At 41.1% G+C, this 26,496-nt stretch overlaps 1 protein-coding gene across 1 annotated transcript in view; it reads right to left on the bottom strand.

Annotated features, from left to right (window-relative positions):
• ptprub (protein tyrosine phosphatase receptor type Ub) overlaps positions 1-26,496 on the bottom strand; it is a 167,138-nt gene that overhangs the window by 30,245 nt on the left and 110,397 nt on the right. Inside the window, exons 8-16 of the mRNA XM_083918392.1 lie at positions 21,696-22,013; positions 19,693-19,802; positions 16,462-16,663; positions 14,285-14,387; positions 13,926-14,199; positions 6,275-6,311; positions 2,522-2,660; positions 1,083-1,237; positions 109-296 (exon numbers count right to left, since the gene is read on the bottom strand). Of these exons, the coding sequence (XP_083774518.1) occupies positions 109-296; positions 1,083-1,237; positions 2,522-2,660; positions 6,275-6,311; positions 13,926-14,199; positions 14,285-14,387; positions 16,462-16,663; positions 19,693-19,802; positions 21,696-22,013 (1,526 nt within the window). The remainder of the gene's footprint in view (positions 1-108; positions 297-1,082; positions 1,238-2,521; positions 2,661-6,274; positions 6,312-13,925; positions 14,200-14,284; positions 14,388-16,461; positions 16,664-19,692; positions 19,803-21,695; positions 22,014-26,496) is intronic.

Raw genomic sequence — 26,496 nt, 5'->3', positions numbered from 1 at the left:
ACCAGTGTACCAGCAGCAAGGCTATGTATTGCTATTCATTTCTGTCTTGCTGTCTATGTTGTCTTACTCTGTGTAAGAGAGGAGTGTACTGTAATAGCACCCTCTCACCTCGTACTCCTGTTTAAAGCCGTAGCCCTCAGCAGTCTTCATCTGGTTGATGTGCTGGAGAAGGTCAGCCACTCGGACGGCAGGGTGGAGCTGCCCCGTGTGGTAGGGGGAGCCTTTACGTCCACACTGGTGCCTCGGGGAGCCTCCCAGCAGGCTGCTGGCCTCATTCACTGAACTTCGAGCATCACCTGCACCACACACAGACATATTTTGCAATTTAAGCACAGCCGCAGCTGAAAAATTCATGTACCAGACAGGTAAATTTATGAATATGAAACATCAAGTTTTATTTTTATATAAAAGTTTGGTAACGCATTTGGTTTGGGATGACACACACCGGTGTTACCAACACATTATGGCACTCTGCGTCCTGATGCTGACACACACTGTACAGTACAGTATATATTAGAGGTGTTGTCACTTTGGTTTGTCAGCACTTTGAAGCTACCTCTGTGTATGAAACGTGCTTTATAAATAAAAATGCCTTGCCTTGCCTTTATAATAGATCTTATGTAGTCTTGACAGCAGCTCTGTCTCAGATGATGTGTGAAGCAGACCAAGATCTGCACTTACTTTTGGGTGAACACATCTGTTGTTCCCTCTCTGTGAGACTGACGATATTAGAAAGGAGATCAAGATGAAAAGTACCGCAAGCGTCACAAATCATTCTTTCTATTCATTCAAATATGTTACATTACATGTGCGATTCTCCCCTTCTTTTTTGCTGACCTTGTGAGATGTTTTAGTATAAGCTGATGGCAGGCAGTGAATAACTTAGGGTGAGTTGTACCAAAGAACATTTTTCACACAGGATAACTATCTTCAAGAAGGATTCAGACACTTATGGAGCACAAGAATGACGGTCAACAAGATTACAAAGTGAGGGATGATGTATGTCAACTTTGAAATTGCATTGTGTAGTTATAGTAAAGTGGTAGGGTTGTTCACTGTACTGTATGTGTCTTTCGCCTTACTGCGTGTGCCACAGGTGTGCGCATCCATGAAGGAAAGGGCCATTCGTTCGTCCTCCTGTAGGGTGCTCTGGTCTGTGAAACTGCGCTCCATGGAACCCATATGGCTCTTCTCTTGCCGGTAGGTAATGGGTGTCTTATTCATGTTCACTGGTTTCCTATTCATGGTTATAACAGGGGGGTTGCAATACAGGAGAGATTGTAATAGACAGATAGAGAGAGAGAGGGAGAAAAAAAAATAATGTTTAGTTAGGATATAATATGGAGGAAAATAGTGAAAGAAACTTAGAGAGAAAAAGGTGATAAAGTGTGTTAAAAATAATCGATTGCTTAAATCGTTTTCCCTCTACATCTTATGATTGACAGCCAGAGCACAAGCATGTATACGATGGGTCACAAAAAGATGGGAGAGCAAAGAGGTGAAGTCACTTACGGATAGTAAGAGTAGAAGTCCCTTCTGGCAAGAACGCAGGAGAAGGAGAGAAAACAAATCGAGAAAAAGAAGAGATGTAAGATGAAAGCAATGTCAGCTGAGGGCAGAATGCATTGAGTACAGTGAAAATGAGATCCTTCCTATGGCTGTGTGGCGTAGCCATATGATACATGCAAATGTACTAAGCGGGTGCTGCCGGTAGACCAAAACACAGCGAGGCAAAGATACGTGTTTTCCCTTCTATTGAATACGTCTCAGTGTTACACTTGAAAGACGAGGCCACGTGGCTTCCCGTCACGGCAAATTTAGCAATCAATTCTCTAAGAGCAAACTTCATGGTGGCTTAGAGGAGGAACCCGGGCTAATGTGCAGAGTAGTGGTGACTTTCAGAATTATTCAATTTTAGCCTAGATGCTGTGTCAGCCATTTAATAATGATTGCTGAAGCACTGAGTAACTTCCCATTTGGCACGGCAGGTTCTTTAGATTTCAATTCATCTTATTTCAGTAAGGCATGTTAAGCCTCCTTTGAGACTTTAACTCAGGCTGGCCTACAACTGCTGCTACAGCAAATAAATGCAGAGCCAGAGATGTAGATGATCTACTCTGGACCTGTGGGATCATTGGCTAATAATCTCTAAAAGCACACCTTTTCCCTCCCAATTACCATCTAATTTAAGGGTCAGGCCTCAGCTCGGTGTGCGTAATTAAGTGGTTAATTGAATTGCATCCACCTTTAATTAGATACTTCACACTCAGATGGACTTTGCAAATGAGAGTTGTTTGGTCCCTCTGGCGCACCATAAGGGAATGAAAACAATGCAGCTCTGGCTGTTGGTCCAGCATATTCCCTAAACAAGCGTGACCTTTTCCAAAGTTCAGCAAGTATAAAAACTGATTACTGAACTGTTCCAAAACAAAACATAAAGGGTAAAACAATGAGGGAGATGTGGTGTGATTGTGCATAATGAGGCATGTTATGCACTCAACAGTTATCAGCAGACGTTTACCCTTTCTTAATGATGATGATGACAGCACCCAGCAGAAGGATGAGGACCACTAGACCTCCAGCACACACCCCGAGAATCAGACCCATTTCCTCGGAGTGTTGGGACACCTCCAGAGCTTTGCGGTGATCCTTGCATGCCGCTGGAAGCAGAAAAGTAGATGCCAATTAAAACTAGAGTTACCACCCTTGTACGCTTCCACCATGAACATAAACATCACAATGTCAAAGGGAAGTTGACTTTAAACGTTTAGGGCATAAACTATCATCACTTTCATTTGTGTGAAATGTTGTCATAATTATGACTCCTGTAAGAAATTTGAAGAAATTCCTTTTAGGTGTTCTTCGGATGTTATGTCCACAAAATTTGGACCAACATGAGGCTACAGTGACCTTGACCGTTCACCTCCAAAATCTAATAATTTCATCCTTAAGTCTAAGTGGACAGCTGCGCCAAATTTGGAGAAATTCTTTTCAGGGGTTCCTGAGGTATCGCATTCACAAGAATGGGGTGGAGGGTCCGACGGACAACCCAAAAACATATTGCCTGTGGCAACGGCTCTCGCCAGCTCGGAGTAAAAAGTTACAATGGAAATACAGAACATGAAAGAATGAGGTTAAAGGTTCCAAACGGCTTCACAGTAAACTTTAAAGCAAAGAGTGTGAATAACTGAATGCAGAGATGGGAAAACTGAACATTCACAGCTTTGAAGAACTTATTGGACACATGCACACAAAACCCACATGATGAAAGAGACACAAATAAAACAAAGTGATGATATAAGCAAGGCGGACAGTGATTGTCCTTGTTGTTCAACCCAAACAAACCCACAGTCATCAGACATACAAAATGACACCTTATGCTTTGACAGGCAAAATGATTGGTTTGCAGACTAAACATTTGGTTGTCTGAGAGGTTTTCAATCGGCTATGTCGGCTGTTGGAGACTTATACTGATGTTTACAGAAAAGGAACTGAGATGAGAGAATAAACAGATTGCTATAAATTGGCGTTAGAAGAAGAAACTATTTCTACAGGAGTTGCAAATATGTCAGGTGTGAGACGGGAAACTAATTTGCTAAGATCCATTAGTCATGTACAGAGAAGGCTTGCAGCGCATTGTTCTTCAATCTATTGTTAAGTTAAATGACACCGCAACAATAAACTGACACCTTGTTATATTATATTTGTACATTTTCATACAATGGTACATGCGGCAAACATTCAAGGCGCATTTCTATTCAACACTAAATTAAATACTATATTTTTCTTAGTCACAAGTCATCCAGACAGCCCTACAGTATAATCTGAAGGTGTCCCATCTATTGTAAAGCTTCATACTTCTGTAAATAGTGCTGAACAGTGGGCTTTTCCATGTCTTGTTCTAGGGGCCTACTGATCTAGTTTTTCCTCTGTGTGTCAGCCTGTCCTCCAGGCCTTGACAGCCCAGAAACTAGCCCTTCTGAGTCTATTGGAACAGCACAACCTATCAGGAGAGCGGGAGAAGAAGTCAGAGCAGGCCTGGGGAAAGAGCTGTATCTCTCAGCCTGCTGGGGAAGAATCAGATCTGGGGCAGTGAAAATGAAAATAGAGCCATGTTTAGCCTGACTAACTGCAGCCGTGGGCACTGTACAGGCTGCTTTATACCCTCATACCAAAGATGAAAGTAGCAAAATATCGTTTCATTATTTTCAAGATTTTTTAATCATTGATGGGTGTTCAGCATATCTGAATGGAGAAAATGAGTCACTGGCTTGATATTAAAAAAGGAACTGCTTCTTTTAAAATCGCTAAGGACATGGATTTTTGAAGCGCTTCTTCTACGTAACATGTTGTTCCAAAAATGTGACACTTCTGTTTTTGCTGTTCAGTGTATTGACAGCACATCTGACAGGTACACTCGAGTTTGCAGTATTGGTAGGAGACAGTTCAGTCAGACTGAATCAAAGATGATTTTTTTTTTGTAGTTTCTATTCACATACTATGATCCAAAGATGTCTTTATGTCTGTGAGCTACTGTAACTGAAGATAACATACAGTAGATGTCAGTCCTTCATGAAGCGCTTCCTTAAAAAAAACCTCTGCAAATTTATTTTACCCTGTGACTTATTTTAAAATTACATGGACAAGTGAAATACAGGGGTGCAAAATCAATTTCCGTTTTCTGACATTTTGGACAGATAAGGTGGTTTCGCCACATTTAGCCTCAAAATTTCTATTAAGCCAAACACAAGCATGAAATAGATTTCCACATGAATCCATGCACCTGCCAGCTGCTCGATGGTGGAAATTGGCACTTAGAGGAGAAATGGAAGTCTATTGTTGTGTTGAGCCTGCCAAGGGATCCTTAATTAAACTGTCACCTGGAAGTTGAAATGTAATCTCGAGCTTTGTTATCCAAGCCAGAATCATTTGCCTCCACTTTGCTTGTGATGGGCTACTTGATAATAACGGCTTAGGACCTGATGATGTGAAGGCTATGTTAATGGTCGAGGGATCACTGAGATCGCTAACAGCAAAAAAAAAAACCTTTGACCTGTCACACCTTGAAATTGGAAATCTACCTGATATTTTTTTATTCATGTAAGGATTTTTTTCTCCATTACATCATCATGTATGTGTATGATGTAATGATGGCAAACTTTTAAATCATTACTTTTCACTGCACTTTTCTCTTTCTCGCTCTCTCTCTTTTTCTCTCTCTCTCTCACCTTTTATCTATCTTTCTCTCTCTCTCTCTCTATTCTCTTTTGTTCTCTGTTTTTGTTATTTATTGTTTATTGTTTAAATGTCAGAGCTTCATTGTGCATTTCTCTCTCTTTTTCTTTTCTAGTGTCTTTTCTAGTCTAGTTTTTTAGTTTCGGTGACAAGAGGCAACCACACTGCAAAGCACATTGGTGTGCGAAAGCATAATTAATCAATGCCCAACAGGGTATCTGTGTGGGGCAGATGGAGTGAGTTGCTGAACTGAAATGGCTGGCCTCACCTTTTGGCTCTATGCTTGAGGAGAGCCTCATCTCTTTGGTTTTTTTTTTCAATCAAAAAAAGAAAGAAAAGGACACCCCGCCAAGACAATTTACTTGCGAGGCTCTGCTTACTGCTGCTATGAGAACTATAAATAGTCTATGTGACTTTTATTCACCATGATCTGACAATGTACCACAGCAAAAAGGGGCTCTCCTGCCATCAGGACTTAGAGTCACTTCCCTGCCCTTTTCATGTCCCTTTGAAACCAAAAGCTGAGGTACAGAAGGGAGAGGGGCGGGGCTTTTTCATACTGATAGGCCAAGGTAGCTCCATCTGAAAGTTTTGATCTGGAGGAACCTTCTGGATTTTGTTGAGGTCAATGCCCTCAGATGTGGCGGTGTAGCGGGTTGCTGATGAGAACAAAGAGACTGCCTTTGATATAGTTTGTCTCAGCGTCTGCCCCCCAAATACACAGGATGAAAGCCTGACCTCTCATCCCTTCCTGCTTGTTGCCCTTTTATCGACGGCCCACTACTAAACAACCAGGACCAGTTGGAGAACATTTGTGCACATCTACCAACTTTGTACTTGAGAGACAGGTGAATAAGACTGCCATATAGACCATAGGTATAGACTAAACTAACAATACTTTAAAATTTAATTCTTAATTGTATTGTCTTACAAAAGTGAGAGTTTAGACAACATCACAAAGCACTCAGAAATGATAGAGGGAAATTGATTCAAGGTTATAGTGTTCGTAGGAGGAACAAATATATTTATGTTGAATTACCTTTGCGAGCAATGCGGATGCAGTTTATTCTGGATTCCTGAAAGAGAAAGAAAACACATCAGAGGGCAAATTGCCACGTTGCATTTTGCATAAGAGAGATGTGATAAAAGAAAAGAGGAGGATGTGAAATACTAAGCTGAGACACATACATATATCATGTTGAAAATATGACCATAGCAGATAAAAAAAACACGGTTACACAGTAAACAGGTGAGGACCACGTCTACAATCAAAGCACTGCCTCTCCTTTCTGCTGTTTCTACCCTCTGATAATATATTGAAATGACTCTCTCTATAAAAGCATAATTTACTATATGATAGCGACATAGATAAACTTCAATAAAATTATTCTGAAAATGACTGAAATACATGACATATGACCTCAGAGTTAAGTCCTATTGATGACATGAGATTACAGAATGTTTCAAATCTAAGAGCATTGCTGAAGTGTTTAAGGAGATTAGGGATTCCTACTGAAGGAGAAAATATGGGAGTTGAAAGGGAGAGCGCATAATTAAGAGGAGGAATTCAGACCAGTGCATCACTGTGAAAAGGAATTAATTTTATTCAAAATTCAGCTGATGACATCTCAGTATTATGAAAAGGACCTTTGTCAAACAGCACTAATGAGATCCAAGACTATAATCCAATTCCATCCTGCCACCTCTTGCAGCAGATGCATTATCAAATTAAGATTTACAGATGCTAATTCAGGCATTATGGGGCAATTATGCAAATTTGCCCATTTGGAAATGAGCAAAAAGCACTTTCCTCAAACTCCAGTTAAATTGCTTTTTTTTAATTATTATTGAAAATCCATTTAAAGCTGACAGACACTTAAACAAGTTCTTTACATGATGGTTTCATCTGAAAATACAGACCTGAATCATCTGTCATTTAATTTCCATAAACAAACTGCATAGATTCAGACAATCTTTTAGTGTATATGTACTATTAGCATTTCGCCCTCTTTCATTTATATGTCTGTACTGTGACATTGAAAAGACAGGCAAATATGTTCAGTACATAGTGAAATCCAATACATTGCGCTTTTATTGAATAACTATTCCTTTTTTAATCACTATTACTGCTCAAAATAACACCAAACCAACGCAAAACCTCTACAGTAGCATGATAAGTACCTCGACAGTTTAGTAAAAGAGTGTTTGAAAGACTTACCTACTGGCCCCTGTACCAGCTCCTCTCATAGTAAAGTCCATTCAAGTCAATTACCAAATGCAATCCAAAAGGAAGGATCCTATTGATGATTTATTCCAGGAAAACATGTAAAAGCTGTGGCTTGTTCCAGTTTGGTGAAATATAAGTTAATAATAGAAGGTAAAAGGTCTGGAAAAGGTATTTCCCTGCACCACAGAAATGTCACACAAGGGGGTGGGGACATCTGTTGCCAGAAGGGGCTGCAGGTAGAAAGAAGCATTAGCAGTGTCGGCGTGCAGGCATTTTCTGGTGGGCACATGGCACTGTGAGCCCATGGGCACCGAAGAAGAATGTTTATGCTGCCAACAGAGTGACATTTTTAGCCGTGGACGAAATCATTGAATACCGCAACACGCTGTGTGACTGCTATGGAGGATTCCCTCATCAACCGCATCATTCTGGACAAATTTTTTCCATGTCTCCAGAATACATTGGAAGAGGAGACCGATTCCTAAATAAATCCTCAATGGGCTCCTTCTTTTTGGATTACATTTGGTAATCGACTTGAATAGACATTTCTACAAGAGGAGCTGGTACCGAGGCCAGTAGGTAAGTCTTTCAAAACACTCTTTTAATAAACTCCGGGCTTGTTAACGACGTTGTCTGTGCTTCGTTTTATGTGTAGGGACTCTTATCATGCTACTGCAGAGGTTTGGTGTTATTTTGAGCAATATCAGTGGTTAAAAACTTTTTAATGCCTTCACCATACTGTACCGAGCTAATCAGTGTTAGCCACGTTCAGCTCTTAGCGACTGTTAGCAACTGTTAGCAACTCTCTGGGATATCTCCGTTTATACACAAAAAAACTGTCTCGATGGCTTATTTTATTATGTAAGTGCTGAAAAAGACCATGGGATGATTTTACACTTTAAAGTGATGAACTAATTAGAATCCCATAATATAATATGTATTATTCTGAAATGGGCAGTTCTGCATAATGAATGTCTGAGGACTCAATGTTGTGGACTCACTTTCTGAAAGAAGTTTGTGTTTGGAGTTATTGCCTTTTCTCACAGTTCCACGGTCAAATCTTTAAGCTTACCTTCAATGGTATATACCCCTTTAAGGTGTGGCATCACAAACGCTACAGAATATGATTGTAAATAATTAATATATATGTTGTCTGTGTAGGATGGTTAAAGTATTTGAGAATCCTGCTGTTTCTGGTTTGTTATTCAGGAACTCATAGAGAATTTCCCAGTAAAAACTCAGTAGCTACTTGTCATAATCAAAAAGTAAAAGTAAAGGAACTGCTTAGTAACTATTCAGTATAATGTACCACTTTACTTGAGGGACACAAAAGGAGTAACTTATGAGTAAGTAATTAGTGATTAATGAGCCATTTCTAATTTTGTGCCGCTTAGTGGCTGATTCAACAGAACTAATCATTACCTAATGATTATGTTCAGTATCTCCCAAAGTGTTCTCTCATAACTCATCAATATCTTCTATACAGTCATTAATTCAGAGTTATTCAGGAAAGACTCATTAACGGTTCATTAATTAGGTTGCTCCTGTTTCATTCTTTAGCCGAGCCTTGGTAACTATTCACATTTTTGTGTGCTATAGTGTAAAGTGTTACCATGTTGGGAATTACCACAACGTGATAAGACAAAGCGTCTCCCCCAATTTGTCCCCAGGGTCCTCATTATAAGAGATTGGTATCTTCACAGTTCAAGTTTCAAGTTCAAGTTTCAAATTCAGTTTGAATGGTAAGAATTCATTCAGCCACTGTGGAGATAATAATGTACAAAGCCAATACCACTCTCTTGCCAACAAATTTCAGGGCATAGGTTTCAAGGAGCAGGCCTATAACATCAGTAGGCTATAAGCTGTAGATGGCCATTTTGAATATAATGGACCCGAAGAAACACACATTGAACATTGGACCTAGGGAAAAAGCATTGCTGAGAGCATAAGACCGTTTCAAAGGCCTCCATTATGTGTCATATTACTGTAAGAGGATATGAAGCTAGGGAACATAGGACCCTGTGCACTGTGGTAATTTCATTTCAGGTATAATGCATACAATGTAGTATTTTAGCGTGTTAGCATGCCAACATTTAATAACTAGCACCAAACAATAAGAACAGCTGCAGCTGAGGCTGAATGCATGCACATCATTAGACCTGGGCATTCGGGGCTATAGCCCTGGTTCTCATGGGCAGAGCCCCAGACCTCTGTGCCGTCAGAAAAAAAAACGTATTGATGATGAAAATATCCCAGTATAGTAGACTTTTATGCGGTTGCATTAGCAGCAGACACAGATGCAACATTGTAGCAGTGGAAACCGCAAAATTCTGACGTGTCTACACTGACAAGTTAAAGCAGCCTGACTTCATGGTATTTCGGTTTAACGAGTGAGTCCGTTAACTAGCTGAGTGCCTTTGCTGTAGTATAGTGTAGCTGTAGTGACTGCAGTTGATGAAAACAGGGTTCCTCAAACCAAACCATTAAGACTGATCAGGTAAGTAACATTTTGTTTAACATTGTAATGAAAAACTAAACATAGAGGCATTCACGAGGAAAGCAACGCATTCTTTTGTTGTTACTAACATGGGCCGTCACTATGGCAACCGTAGACTCTTTCAGCTGAAAGTGGCCAGTTAACGGGTCACTCGTTAAACCCGGGTCAGGAGAGAAAACGTCCGTCGGAGCAGTGATGTCTTCTAGTCCGCAGAGTTTTAGGAGACCTGCAGTGGATTCAACCCGGTCCACTTGACATCAGGTTTTTTCATGCCAGTGTTTATGAGGCTGTTCTCATGTCTCATTCTGCTGCTGCTGCTGTCTGTGCTGACCTTTCCTATCCTAACATAAACATTAACCTACTCAGTAGGCCTGCCCCAACAGGAGTCACACATGACCATTGGTCTTTCCTTTCCTGTCCCTCAAACTACGTCACAATTGAATGTTCATCAGCCCAATTTCAAAAAATTCTTGGGGGAGAAACCCCTGAACCCTTGTCTGAAAAGGACTCTAACTTCTAGTCTAAAGCCCCAAATATTTTCACTAACTAGCAATGCACCTGGCTGAATGTATTGGACAAATTCAAATTTTGACCTGATGATGGTATTGATGGAATTCAAAAATCCTTGTTGTATATATTCCTTTTTATTAAATCAAAATGTAACACTGTATAAAGATTATTGTGGTGGATATTTTTGTTTAAATCTTTAATAACAATTCATTTTTAATGTCGGTGAAATGCCATTTTTCAAGTGGATAAGTAGTATTGCTATTTGCAAGACTATATTGTTATTGATGCTGTGCAGGATTTAATTTAGGATATAATTTATTTCAATTGCTACTGAATATGTATCCGTCTATTTTAATTAATACCCATTAATCAAATTGCTTCAGAGTGCATTTCTACTGTATGTGTCTCTAGGACCGCTGACAAGTGACTTTGAGCTTTTGAGGGGCTGACTCAATTATAGGAAACATTTTCCATCAAGAAAAGCTGATTCATCTGAACCTGCCTCCTACAAGGAGACGGCATTTGAAACCCTACGTTTAATCATTAGAAGCTCTGGCAAATTAAGACAGAGCAGATTTACATCTATTTACTGTGGATAGCAAAAACAAGTCATCTGTCACGATGGACGGACGCATATTACTGTAACATGCCTGTCTGAATCTTTGTCTGCCGTCTCAGCAGAAGAGTTAATAGGCGGGCTCCAGATTGCGGGACACACATCACACGGCTGGCCGTGCTGTGCTAGTCATGCCAGAGGGGCTGGTGGTTCCTGGCAGCGCTAAATACAATACACAAATGCCAACATGCAACGCTGGGCTCCACGGCAGACATTACAGAGTGTGTGTGTGTGTGTGTGTGTGTGTGTGTGTGTGTGTGTGTGTGTGTGTGTGTGTCTATGTGTGTGTGTCTATGTACGTGTGTCTATGTGTTTGCTTGTGAAGTTGGGAGATGTAAGTGTTGATGTTATAAAATGACTATGCTGTGGCCTGCAAAGCTACAGCCAGTATCCAAGCCTTTCAAGCACCTCTTTAGATGAATCAATCAAAGCAATTAGAGAGGCTTGACAGTCACTCTCCAGATAATTAGCATGGGTAAATGCCAAATATTATGGGCCCCATATACTGTTCAAACTATTCCCACGGCTGCCACTGTTGTAGAGGATTAGGTTCAATGTACCCTCCCTCCCCCATGTTTTTATGTGAATACCTTAAATGATTGCCAAACATGATAATTTTATCACCTCTTCCATATGCAGACACCCTTATCACCAATTGTTTTATCCAAGTAAATATGCGGCTACTTTCAATGCCAGCCGTTTTGGTTCAAAAGCAGGTGCAGTTTTTTCTTCCACAATGAGTCGGCCCAAGGTAATTAGGTTTCTCTCTTTTGAATACAATCCAAAAACTAATATAAAAAACATACCACAGTACATAAATATGCTAAATGCATTTATGTTTCTGTACAAAATCACATTTAGAATGCTAGAACTCTCTCTTTTTTGGTGTGCACAGTGTTAAAATGCAAAAAGCCTGATATCCATAATTACACAAAAAACACATTACGCAACCGCAACATTCTAGTCCACACATGCTGCACAGGCCAAATATTAACATCTGCGGATATTAACATCATTGTGGTTTTAATAAACTGTCTCATTAACACTTGTTAATAATACCATAAGGGCAAAAGAAGACATCAGTGTCATACTGTATTATTTGTTGGTCTGTTAGTTTAATTGCTATTATGTAATGCTATTTTATGTTATCTTGCTTTATGTAATTAGCACTTTCATGTGTCAGCTCATGTTGTCACTGCCCTTCTGAGACATGTCTTCTGTGCCCCGCTGTTGATTAGTTACATGCCCGGAAACTAGTCGCCCCTCAGCTGTGCTCAACCGACTGAATTGTGCTAAATCCTTTTATGTGACATCCCAAGTAAAATAAATAACTTAATTTGTTTTTTAAAAAAAGAGGACACATCACACCTACAACAGAGGCTTTTACTGTATGTGTTTGCAGGAGTACGTTTTGTTGTTTTTTAACTAAAACATCTTGTGCAGAATTGAAAAATAAGTTCCTGCCCTCCCAGGAATCTGTTGTTCCATCAAGAAGAATTGATTGCGTACTGCAGAACCAACACATGACTGATGCCCAAATTTCGACAGTGACCGACTGCTACTGTATTTCCATGCGAAGGAAGCAGTGTTTGAAAGACTGGGGACAGTGTTGGCTGTGTGATTTGGCACTGTGATTCCAGTCATTGTGGGTCATGGATGCTGGCCCCCTGCCAGGCAAAACAAAACCTAATCCCATCCGCCGGTAAGACCAGGCCTCCCCTATCTAATCCCATGCTTAGTAGCCTAGTTGTGTGAAGTGCTCACACTGCACTACCTCCGTGTATTTCTCCACTGGGTTGGAAAAAGATCCTACTGGTGTTCATGGGATTTGATAATACACACATGCCCAATGCAAAAAAAAAAAAAAAAGTGACGTGATCCCAAAGTAGCCACTGACAGGTCTCGACAAGTCAAGCAGACCAGTAGCACAGCTTGCATATATTTATTACCAGTTGAGAATCACACCAGGATGCGTTACCTACAGCAACGGTCCTAAGCTCCATTGCCACAGTCTGTGGAAATTAAAGCAGCAGCTTTGAGCTTCTGATCATCTGCACCTGTCCCCAATTATCTTAAAGTAATTGCCTCACCCAGGTAGCAGCTCTTACTGTAATTGATTTTGGAAAGGCTCTGTGGTGGTCTCTGGGTATGACTGGAGGGCTTTGTATGCTCAAGAGCAAGTGAAATGGAGGGAAACGCGATGTAAAATAAGTTACTGTTTCTCAACTGACAACTGTTGTGTGAACACAAATGCTGAAGTCTTAAAGCTTTAAGCCTGGTTTACCTTGGTAGCCACTTGCTGGTTATTTTCAAAAATACTTATTAAGGGCATAAAGAAGGAGGAGTAGATAGGGACATTAATGAAAAGGGCCACTGAATAGAAGACAGGAGGTAACAGGGCAAAAAAGAAAGGAATACGACAGAATAAGAAAAATAATAAATAAATAAAAGCCGGATGAAGTGAAGTACATTGTTGACTGAGTAATTCCAGCTAATCACTGCTTTGCTAGCTGTAAGTAATGCAAGTCGTGCAAGTAATTCCCTGTTTCAAACATGCTCTGTTTGCAAAGAATCAAAGTGGTTGGATATAAACATACATAATTTCCAAGTAGTTACACCACCACCAGCTCAATGTGTTTTCATCCAACAACCCCATTCACAAATCAAATACTTCAAGGGTTGTGAGCCCACACTATGCCAACTGTCCAATAGTGTCCGGCATACCATGATTAAATACAGATACTCATTAACACTCACCATTATCCTGAACACTAATGTCTACAGCTATTTGATAAAGTGTTGCCAAATCTGCTGCACCACTGGTGGGAGTTAACACTCACCCCTCTGAAGTTGCTCATAGCCTGGAAGTAGACAAGGTAGCTTTTACGTGGGTCCAAAGGGCTGTTCCAGTAGCCGTTGTAAGTGTGATTGTCGCCCACAGTGAAGGGACTGGCCTCCGGGAGGCTGCTGGGTGGTAGCTCGGCTGTGTAGTAGTGTGGTGTGCCCCGGGCCTGCGCCTCACCATGGGACATGGGCAGCGGGAAACACTCCTGTAGCCCCAGCTCTCTCTTCACTTTCTTCACCATCTCCTCTTCAACTACCACCTGGTATGTACTGGACACACAGTGGATGTGGACTTTTTATTAGCCACGTTTGCTTTTAAAAAAAAAAGATGTAATATTTGAGATACTTTCCTCACCTGACAGGTGCCCCTCGGCCTTGGGCAGGGCGCAGCAGGACAGTAATGGTGCTCTCTGTCTCGCTCAGTGGGGACGGCATGTCTCCATAATCAAACGTGGGAGCTGAGGACACATTAACACACTGAATTTACGTGTCCACACACACAAACACACATATTGGCTTACCCGGTGTTCATTTAAGCCACCCTAATTCATATTAAACTAGGGTTGTGTCAATATATTGCGATACTGTAAGGAAGGCGATATATATTGCCATTTTTAAAACCTAAAAACTGGCATGGTAAAAAGAACACACCACCATATACAAATGCTGTTACATTGGTTTGGAAGAGTCACATGGCTGAAGATACATTATATAGCAACCTAACTTCAAAGGGTGTAAAAACTATAGATACTTCAACGCTTTTCAATGCCAAGTGTTTCAAAACATTCAATAGTATTAGTATCAAAGCTATAAAAAAAAAAAATAGATCTACAATCAGATTTTCAAGGCAAGGCTGCACAAATTAAACAACAAGGAAGAAAATCAACTGAGTGGTGGTATGTGTCCAATTACTTTTTGAACCTACATAGTGTGCAGGTTGTTAATTAAAAAAGGTTCTAGAAATTGTATTTTTCTTTTTTATAGTAGTACTTATCATTTATAATTCTGGTATTCTGACCACCTTACTATGGAGCGTTTTAGTCACACTCCTGACAAGCTAGCATGACATGGTTGGTACCAATGGGTACCTCAGGTCTTCTAGTTTCATATGCTGGCAATGAGGCAATACTTTCACTTTACAACAGAGCCCAGTAAAGCCTCTAAAAGCCAAGATCGAGGAAGAAAATGTTTTAGAGGCATCCCTTCCTCAGTGCTAACATACCCAATACCCATATATTCATATTCAACCCACTGTTTGAATCTCCCATCTAGTTGTCTTGGTTACAGGTCCAATTAAAAGGTATATGTGTGCCGCCAAATTAAACGTGCTTCTCATTTGAAAGGGCATGGCTAGAGTCGTGCTTCTCCTTGGAGATGTGGTGGCACACTTCTCTTTAATATCAGTAGTCAATTAGTGAGGCGGAAGAGAGCAAACTAAGGAATCAATGCTTATCAAATTAAAAAGCGGTTTGCTAATACAGGAAAAAGAGCTGACGTCACTTAAGATGAGCATTTGTTGACACTAAAGGTCTTTTGCGGTTTGTAGATCTAAAAGAAGGTTTGATGCCGGCTGCCAGATAGAGGGGGATGTTGGGGGATGATCGTGTATCGGTCACAGCAGTGCACATGTCTGAATGTATGCCTGTGTGTGCCAATGAGAAAACGTGTGTAGTTTCAATACACTGCGGTGAGTGTAGCTTGAAGATGCTGATGGTAGTAGTTGTTGAAGGTGTTCAGTGTTTGCTAGCTGTCAGTGCAAATTTGAGAGACACTCAGTGTAAGTGAATGTTCTGCACCGTGGGCCAGAGGAGGAGGTTGAGGATGATCTGCAAAGATTTTTGGACTTTATCTGCGGCCTGGCTTTGTGCCAACGGTCTGCCTGACATCCAGCCAGTGAGCAGTGTTTGTGCACTAAATCTATAATTAAACAAACTGGACTTCTCTGTAAAGAGATAGGGGCAGAAGGGAGAGAGAGAAAGGGTGGGTGTGTCTGCGTTGTGCGTCCCTAAGAGGTGTAATCCCATCCCTTAACAAGCACAAAGGCATCATTAAGAGGAAATAGAAACACCAAGGCTGGATTTCTATCACCAGTAATAAGCTTTGAGACTCTCAGCAGTGACATTCTGGTCCCAAGAATGTACTGCATCTTTCTTTATACATAAAGCACAGCAGTGTCCCCTCTGTGGTGTTTCTCTGCTTCATCCGAGTAAATTTATGTCTCGACGACTGTGAGATGACAGCATGTCACTAGTTTGGAGAAGCAATGGAAAATAGTTTTTACACTCAGGGAACAGTAGTTTTGCCTCAGCAAGAGAAGAAAGCTTCCAAGGTCAAAAGAGAGAAAAATTGGATACTAATTATAGCATGCAGTGGGTGAAGTCTAGCTTTGTACCTGCGCGGTGTGTCAGTGATAGGTGGCAATGGCACAGCCTCCACACAGAGAGGTTGCCTGTTTCCGTTTCTATTTAATCATTTTACGGAAGCTTTCACACTCCCTCGCAAGCACACATGCTTGGTCAGTGGTGCTAATACCTGAGATGTTAGTGGTGATTTCAGTGAGGGCAGTCTGCCCAAAGCCCTTGACTGTGCGTGCTCGAACTGAAATGAGGTAAGTTGTTCCTGGGTGAAGGTTGGAGAACATGTGGTAGGTCTCATTCTTCAGCTTGGACACAGTTCTTCTAGGTCCCGGGACGTTGATGCCTGGATCAGACGACTCAATGCTCTGGTAACTTATCTGTTGAAAACAAGATGGTCGCAGGGTAATATCATTAAAACCAGAGTGACCTTAGCACTGATAATATGCTTCATTGTTGTAGCTTCTAACAAGTGATTCTTTTTAGAGTTTTCAAACTGCAGAGGTCATTAAATCAATCAGCACCATTATAAGATGTAATTCTAATGTTTGATTGATATGGCTCACTTCATTCACCCTCAGATGAACAGGTTATACGAGCAACCAGAAGTTTTTCAAAAACTATTGTGAGTGGTAAATGATTTTATGACTAAGTAATGCATTTTGAAGGCCATGGACTGAGGGCGCTCTGCAGTAAAAAGTAAATCTAACTATTAAAACCAATAGCGTTTATGAGTTTAATTAACACTCAAGAATTGTTGTTCATTAGTGTCCTGTGAAGTGAAATATTTTATAAAGTTTATAAGAGATGCTTTGCCTCGCCTCCACAGTACTCTAATGAGAATTTCCACTTATACTCTTTGAAATAGTGGAGAGTGAAATGAGATGACCTTACTGCAATCAGACAAGGGTGAACCTGTTAGGATATACATTAGAGTTGGGAGAGATCCACTTCAATGAAGGAATGAATATACACTCACTACGTACTGTATACGTTCGTATGCATGTACACACGCACACACACACACATGCATGTGCACACCATGCAAACTGAAGGTGCCACTTAAACCACAAAACCAAACTAATAGCTTTGCTGATTATCATAAGAAGGGCTTAATGCCTCTTCTGTGTAAAGATAGAATTGTGAGCCATCCAGTGACTTAACACAGACAGACCTCTGTGTTTCCTCTACAAAAGCAGAAATAAAAGATGCCCGACAGGGCAGGGAGCAGCGAGGAGGGCTTGCAGGACAGCATGGCGGTCGATGGGCTCAGGCAGGGTGGTCAATGGTTTAATCTGAGAAAAACAAAGAGGATTTCTACAGCGCTGTGTAAAGCTTTCTCTTCCAGCTGAAAGAACTCAACACACTACAGGGTGAAAATCCTGTGCAGTCTACACTTTATATGTCAAACCACAAATCCTATCTAATAATATCCTTGAGGGGACATTGCAAGAGAGGCCAAGGAAAGCAGGCTTGAGTATAGGTCGACAGGCCCACTGATGGCTCACCATACACAGCATATCCAAAATTATTATACAGCTAAACACAAGGCCTACAACACAACAGACGCATGTGAGTTATCTATTAATAACACAAGGGTCTATTTTAATGGCACAAGACCAGCGTTAAGTGCTAGACAACATGCACAAGGTCCGTGAGAGTGCATTGCTGATATTTTGGCTCATTATAGGCATAGTGCACCATGCACTGAATGGTTGGATTAGGAAGATATATAATGGAGCAGAGTGGTTTGGTGATTAAGTACGTCTGTACTGTGCCAATTGCAATGGCACTTAAAGAAAACCAAATAGAGAGCAAAAGTGTACTTGCACTGGGTACAAAAATAACAAAGGAACAGGAACACTGAAACCGGATGCTAATGTTTTATAATGTTGCTTCAGATTAAGTGAGAGTCCAAAGTGTTCCTTGACATGCTGTCTATGTCATGTTTGAGTATTAAAATTATAGTTACAGTTAAAATTGACCAAATAAAACACTGCATCTACAACTGCTGAAAAACACAAAATACTCTGGGCCCTTTTCATAGAAGTCATGTTGAGTCATGTCACAGTGAGAAAAGGACAGTTGTAAATAATTAAAATAATGATGGCTGAATTCCATATTAGCTGGTTTGATTTCAGGTTTCCTTTATCCACACTTGCTCACTGTCATTCTCACTGGAACATCCGATTAGCACAGAGCCATCGCTGTTAATGTTATTAGTAACACCTGTGCCCGAGTTGAAATGTTTGCTAGGAAGAGGGCAGTGACACTTCATAATAATGATCAGTCTTAAGTCATTTATATACTTATTAGTTTTATGTAGACCCTAACACTATCCCCTATCTCTGACCCTCACCCTGACCCTAACCGTAACCTCTAACCCTAAAAAAAATGCTGAATTAAATCGGCAAAGGCAGAGGCTTATGTGACCGGAACCCCTTTTCCTCCCCTGTCGGGGAACATAGGACCCTTTTGGGGAACATAGGGATGACCCCATGTACGGTTAGCTTACTACCTACAGAAATTATGTGATCCAGCTCAAGGGAAATTGGTGGCATTATCTCACAACGTATATTGTGCGGGGTTACAGGTTTACGTAAAGAGAAAAATAGTCATAATAGAATTGTGAAGTATTTCCCAACTGGAATCAATCCTGAATGCTAGGGCTAACATTATCAACTTTGTCCTGCTCAGAATTGGAATAGGGAAGCTAAAGCTCTAGTAAGATAACATTAGCAGTTAATCCTCATGTTAAAATGCTTTCCTGTGGAAATACTGTTTAAACGTTGAAGTCTTGTTGGCCCAAGTATGTAAACGAAGCTAACAATTAGCTAACATTCAAAGCAAGGGTCTCTACACTTCCTATTCCTTTTTTAATCCTATAGCCCTGAGAAAACATTGTTTAAATATTCTCTTCTGACACAGTTGTTACTGTTTTGCTCATTGTTATTGTTGAAGTGCCTTGGTTATCTTTTTAAAAACCTGCTAGTACAGCAGTGGTAAAGCCACAGTGGATATTCTATCAAATTCTGAGCAGTAAAAAATAACAGTATAGTGCAGAATAAATCAAGTATTAATAATTTTGATCTCCAGTGTAGTGTGTTTGCCATTTTGTAGTGGTGTTGAATTCTCTGTGGTTAATTTCAATTACTACAGTATATAGTCCACTATCAAATACCCACAATGCACAGCTAATTTTAGATTACATACCCTTCATTTTACTCATGTATACCACAATGCAATGCGGTCTTGTTTTCCCGGAGGACGAGAAGAAGAAGCAGAAATTCCAGTGTAGCATCTGAATGGTCGTTTGGTCATTCCCTATATAGTTCACTATTTAGTGAACACTGTAAAGGGAATAGTAAGTGAGTGTTTTCGAACACAGCTAGTGTCTCTCTGGGCTCACCTCATACTGGGTAATAAGACCATTGGGCTCAACGGGCTCCTCCCACTTCAGGAAGATCATGTCATCCAGCGGGGTGAAGGTGAGCGACTCTGGCGCTATGCCTCCGGGAACTATAAGAAATTGTCAGAACAAACATTTGTTGGGGAAATTGAAGTGTTAATCCCACAGTGTGCTTGTCCTGTCAATATCACAGAATGTCACAGTGGCTCAGAACAATGCACCACATGAGACACTCAGACAGTCAGATAGCAGCGAGCACAGAATATCTGATAAGGACACAGATAATTTATGAACTGCATCAATTATGTAACCACAAAACAGACGAGAAAGAAAATTTAAGAAGGGTTATCTAATATCAGTCTTCAGATGAAAAATATTGATGATTATGTCAGACTGTTGCTGGTAAACTTGTTTCTGAATCGCAGTGGGAAAACTGTCAATGCCTAAACTTTAAACATTAGACTCAGTGTAGAGTTTTTTTGGGGCCATTCAGTTGCAGCCCCAGTCCCCATGGTCTGTGTGAGCACTGTACTGGGGAAGACTGTTATGTGAGATTCATGCCTGAGGCTAAAGCAGCAGCCAAACAGCTGAGTCAACTGTTATTTTTGAATTGAGTTAGTCTGGAGGACAGAGTTGCTTATTAAGGCTTTTGGGAAAAGCGTTTATAATTGACACGTACTGTATATAGCCTACTTATATTTATTTATTTATCTCTTCGCGCTGTGCTGTCTCATATACCTCTTTCTAAAAAATCTTGTTTGTTTTGATTTTTTCACGGCAGAATTGATTTCTCCCTCAGCTGCCATGCAGACGATGTGCTGCGGCACAAAGGAATAATAGGAGATAAGAAATAAGCACAAAATCCTATCTCAGGGTTGCCAGAGACTCAAATATAATGTTTTCTGTCTTCTGTTATTTTCATCTGAAAATCAAATGGATCTTTTATAATACCGATCCAGCCTCAGTCAGATGGTCACCCTCTCTTTATTGTGCGAGAGGAAGACAGAGGAGCTGGTGTTAATGTTTTTGAAATATTCAGCAATTTCACCACAATTGAACCAAAACTGATTCACACATGAATTTGTGTATTTTCTCAACATTCGGTGCACTTGATTTGTGTTGGGTTTTTTTTAAAGTACCCTGAAACCTCGAACACAACCATCATAGCATGTCATATATGTGACAGTAAAGTTCTGGTTGTGGTCAGTCTCAGGTCTGGATAGTCTCCTGTCTGACAGTGACTATGGGAAAAGTTAAATAATTTGAGGTTTCCGTGTACATTTTAGACACCACACTCCTCCAGCTACAGCTATCAAAAGTAATCCATGTGATCATAATTTAAGATATGACCTAATAACCCTGAATCTCTCTGAATAAAAGGTGAAAAGATTAAGCCAGATGCTTTACCGCATTTTAAAACAATAAAACATTGCACTAACATTGCATATTTCTTTGATATGAATGTTTTGTTTTTTTGTTTTTTTTAATGAAAAATTAGATAAAAAGCAAAAAGAGAAAAAGGCGATTAGAATCAAGAGGGTGCGTAAATACACTGAGTTACCAGTTTAAGGTACATCTTGCTAAAGTAATGCTTACAATAGTGCTGAAATAATATCTCCTCTCTTAATGTCCATTATGATGTTTTTTGTTGTTGAAACTGTATTAGATATTCAATTGTATGGTCGTTTTAGGGGCTGATTGTTGTGCTGTTGAACTGTATCACATTACACTGACAGATGTTTCTATTATGTTGTCCAGAGTAAATAACAGAAATGTCAGCTTCATCTTTTACACCTAGAAGGTAGGATTGTTTTGCAATATGTTGCATTAGATTGCATTCTTTTTAACTGGGTGCGCCTAATAATCTGGTAACTAAGTGTATATTAATTTTCAGATGATCATTTCCCTCAAAATATTAACCATTTTATAATAAAACTTCATTTTTAGTTTTTCTGTTCGCTGCTTCCATACTATCTTTTCTGTTACCTCCTCCAGAGACTTACTGTCCTCCTCAGTCTGGAAGGCGACCTCTCTGCCCTCTTTCTTCCCCTCCGGGTTGGCCAGTGACAGACGGACATGAATGCCGTGGTAGGGTGGTAGATCACGCAGCGTGAAGCGTGAGGCATTGTGTTCCACCGCCAGGCACTCGCGCACTGTGGTGTTGTGACCTCCGCCGCCTCCCGCGGTGGTGTAGCGGTAGCACAGGGACACTGAGTAGGTGTGGCAGCGTGTCAGGTTGAACGCCAAATTCTCCCACTGTAAGGACAACTGCCTGGGCTGGATATCTGTGGCCCTGAGGCCACGCAATGCACGCATAGGCTCTGTGAAGGAGGATTATTGAAGAAGAAGAGAATTGATTTGTAAAGAAAGCAGAGAAAAAAACAAGCAATTTCATAAGGATCCTGAAAGCACAATACTGGATTTAAGTAAACAACTAAATATATATTTAATTTCAGCGGGACCACCCAGTAAATGACACTGGTGTCCCAGGACTACACAACCATATTTCCCCGCCACAACATGGAGGTCAACAGTTTGCTGCCAGCAGCACACACACCCTTGGCAGAGTAAGAACTCATGCCAATTGCACTAATTAATTGGACAGGCTGCTGTCGCACTCCCACCAGTGCCCGCCTCTGTGCCGCTGAACAAATTGACTATCCAGTAGTTATACTTCTTTGCCCTGAGGTTTAATCCACACATAAAAATGCCAGTGCTATACAAGGGCATTCACTTCCGATGGTCACTTTTACTGCTGGGTCACACGATGGCCTGCTGCATATTTTTAGAAGGCAATGTTAATGTTAATTCTGGTCACTGCCGAGTTAACCCTGACTTTTCTCTGACTAAAAGAACAACAGCTCTGTCTTTGATATCCTCCTCAAATGGAATGGTTATGGAGGGACACAGAGAGCCTCTATACACAGGAGCACAGACCATCTAGTGTTCAGGAGGACGTCCAAAAACTGAAGGGGTTGGGGACTGAGTTAAGCCAAGGGCATCCTCAGTATCAATGGAGGCATTTATCAGAGGCCATTATTAACAGTCAATTCCTTTTTGTCAAGCAATATGCTACATAATATATTGTATTGCTTTATTATATTTTTAATAGGGCATGTTGAGTAATGGGCCAGGGAGGCAGGGAATGACAGCTAGATATGGGGTACATGGAGAGATCAGTGGAGTTTGAGGTGACTGGCCAAGGTCTTTTTTCCTTCACTGACTCGCACTCAGTGGGATTCTCGCTGCAGCACAGATTAGTACAGGGAACTTAAATAAGGCGGCTAATGCATCACTGAGCACGGGACAAGAAAGACTTATCTAACAAAATGGATTTGAAAGGTGATCTCTAGCTGTGCAAAGACACACAGACAGTGCACATTTGTTGTCCAACATAAATATTTAGGCATATCTCTATACTTTTTTTAAATCCCTTTTTATTGTATATCTATTTTACATGTACACATGTTCAAACTCATATAAATTATCTTGCTTACATCAGATACAACAGCCTTATGCCCAAGTTCTTATAAACGTATTACTGCCTGTGGTAGAGCAATTCTTTTAAATTGAAATTTTATGACACTTCCAATCTATACTGAAGGCTTCTGCAGTCAGAGCTTTCTCTTTTAATTTGCTCTCTGGTATTTGATACTAGATGGAAATATGACCGGTGCATTGATCAGAACTCCCGTCCAGACTAAAGCAGATAAATGGGTGGGCACAGTAATAGCAAAGGAGTAGATTGCATCTAGCAAAAAATTGTTAATGTTTCATTGTTCAGTGTGACTGAGAATTGTATTAATGGTGTAATTGATAGTCTGCACAGTCTGAAAGCTAAATAAAGAGAGTCATTTAACTGCTGAATTGATGAAAGCACCGCCCAAGAGGCCACAGTGTGCTCATTGTGCGTGTTTTCAAAGTGGACATTTGTGCCAGCCCCTTCCCCTCGCCTCGTCTTCTTTGTGTGTATGCCATGGGCACCTATCCTCTGGCAGTCCGTGGCGTGAAAACTGAAGCCGCCCCAACATGGCCAAAAGCCCAGAGAACCATGTTGATCCTTGGAGATTGGAAGTTAGAGTTGAAGTGACAGGTTCTGTTTATTATCTTCCCTAAAACTGTGACATGGGACAGCAGCAGGACAGAACAGAGTTGCCTTAAAATTGCATGCATCCGTGGAAGGGATCTGCACTGACAAGTGTCAGCCCGGAAAACCAAATTTATACAGACATACACACCTATACCCATGTGCCAGCAAAAACACGAGCACACATAAATTCAAGCACCCCAAATGTGAGCATATAGGGCATTCTGGCTCAGAATGGACGACATGATGAATGACATGCCAAGAAGGTAAAGCACTTGTGTTCCTAATGTGCCTAATTTTAGTCAGGCTCCAGTGTTGGCTCCCTCTAACAGACCACAAGCATCATGGGCAGGGGCTTTCCAGAAGGTTCAGTGACCCAGCAGCAGGTGGAAGCCCATTAATGTAGTTTGGAGACCACCTGCAGTACAAATGCTCCGCTCTCCTCTGTGATTTACTTGAGGGGCTTCATGCTGTGCTAATGCACCGTGCTGATAATCACAGCAATGGCTCATCAAGCACACCTGGATGGCCATCGGAGCCAGGCAGAGACCATGTTCACATTCACGGCCATTAGTTTTACAGCACCAGCACGAGGACAGCTCGGCTAGCAGACATGTTTGGGGGGGTGGGAAATATTCATGCACAACCATGGAAGAGTGAGATTAGTCATGGTAGCGAGACTCAGCTTCTGGAAAGGAAATTCACTTTCCTCCTAAATACAGGGTCGAAGAGTCCAAATTTCCCTTCTGTTCTTTTGGTAATTACCGCCTCCCTGAAATCACTGCAACACCCTCATCATCTATTTTCTCCTGCTTAAACGTAATCAGGCCAACAGCAAGGGGTGGTGGGTGGTGAGGGAGGGTTGCGGGCAGGATTCAGCGAATGTGGAATGCGGAGTCAATCGGGATAGCGCCGACCAGATGGTTTGGAGGTTGGGTCAGAGGAAGCTCTGGGAACCAGGTGGTGATTAGAGTCTCCCGCGGGGTCACGAAGGTGAGATACACCAGGTGGAGGAGGTTTTACAGTGTTGCAACTTACTTTAAAGAGTATAACACAGCAGTACACCCAGGTAAGAACTGGGCCACGCAGGAGTCAATCAGATCCAGCTGCACTACAAGCTCTGGAGCCATCTAAGGACAAACAACACGGCTGGCAAAATTAATTTCACCTACACTTCCTCTGTATTGAACTAGTACTGCATCTAAATGCCCTGTTTACCAGCTCAGCAAACACAGCAGTATTACTTATCCCACACATGGTTGAACAAGCTAATGTCACAGTGGTTGAAATGTAAATACATCATTAAAGCCCAAGTTTTGTGACTTTCACAAACCGATACCAGCAACTGTAAAGGCAATTTCCGTACTCGGCGAATCCTCTCTCGCCTCAGGTCTCGCACACTCACTCTCTTCGTTTTTACTGTTTCAGTCTCTCACTTTGAAAAACTACCTTCTTCTCCCACACACATACTGCTACACCACAGCCTTCCCTCCACTCTTCCCTCTCTTGCTATCGACTTTTTTTTTTTATTGTGCATTTTCTGTGTCTCTTGAGTTGGGGCGGGGTGTGCAAGGATCGGCGCTGTGAACTCACTCATGGCGCCCTGATGAATGGGGGGTGTCGTTGGCTGTTGAGAGAGGAGAGTAGCTTTAATATGTCATTGGAGAGGGGGCCAGGGAGGCTCTACTGAAGCGGAGTAGGGAGATATGTGAGGGATGGTGTGTGGCAGGAAGAGACCGTTGGGCATAGAAAAGAGTGATGACCATCGAAGACTCAAATCCACAGACTGCCTTTGGGTAACACAAAGCTCTCCATTTCGTGTGCCTGGGAGCGCTGCACACACATTGCAGATGACTGCCTGCATCTCTGTGCGTGCATCTACATCAGCACAGTACTCTTTGTGCTATATATGTGTACATATATTTAAAAAAGGCATGGGTGTGGCGTGCTGGTATCCCTGGGTGTTCTGTGCCTGCACACTGACAAATGAAAGGGGTGCACAGACGTGAGCGTCGGCGGAGCAAGGAACAAAATGTATGACTCAAGAGACTGAAAAATAATTGAAGGTCCCATATTATGCTACTTTCAGGTTCCTACTTATTATTTTGGGACATCAGATGCAAAGTACAAGGGAATACAAAATGTTGAATAAGATTTTTGGGGGGGAAAAACAGGAGGAAAACTTTCACTTGAATGATGGATGAGATCGAAAAATATTTAATATTTAAATCTGCATTTTGACTGCGTCTCTGCACCATCATTGCAGCTGGGGAATCACTGTAGAGGTGCTTTGGAGACACTTTCTACCTATATATGTTGTGAGCTCACAACTGTACAGAAGTCCTGACGTGTATTTTGATAATCGATTCATTGTTTCTGCCATTTTTTAAGCAAAATTGCTAAACATACCCTGGTTCCAGGTTGTTATATGCTTTTCTGTGTCATATATGACAGAAAGCTGAATTTCTTCTGGATTTGGGCGAGAAATTTAAAGACCTTGTGTTGAGCTCTTGGAATTTAAAATAATAAAAACTACTTTCTGAAATTTATAAATACATATTAATCAATTAATACAGAACATAACCTGAAGATTAATTAAAATAATCCCTAGTTACATCCCTACAAACCTGTTATGAATATTTTAATTCAGCAGTTGTGTCACGCAGAATGTGTCCCTCATTGTTTATTTCAAAATCTGATTGTCTGGGTGTACTCTG

This window comes from Echiichthys vipera, assembly GCF_963691815.1.
Source record: "Echiichthys vipera genome assembly, chromosome: 8".
Classification (NCBI taxonomy): Eukaryota; Metazoa; Chordata; class Actinopteri; order Perciformes; family Trachinidae; genus Echiichthys; species Echiichthys vipera.
The sequence above is the reverse complement of the archived record's forward strand: the minus strand, read 5'-3'. Positions and strand labels throughout refer to the sequence as shown.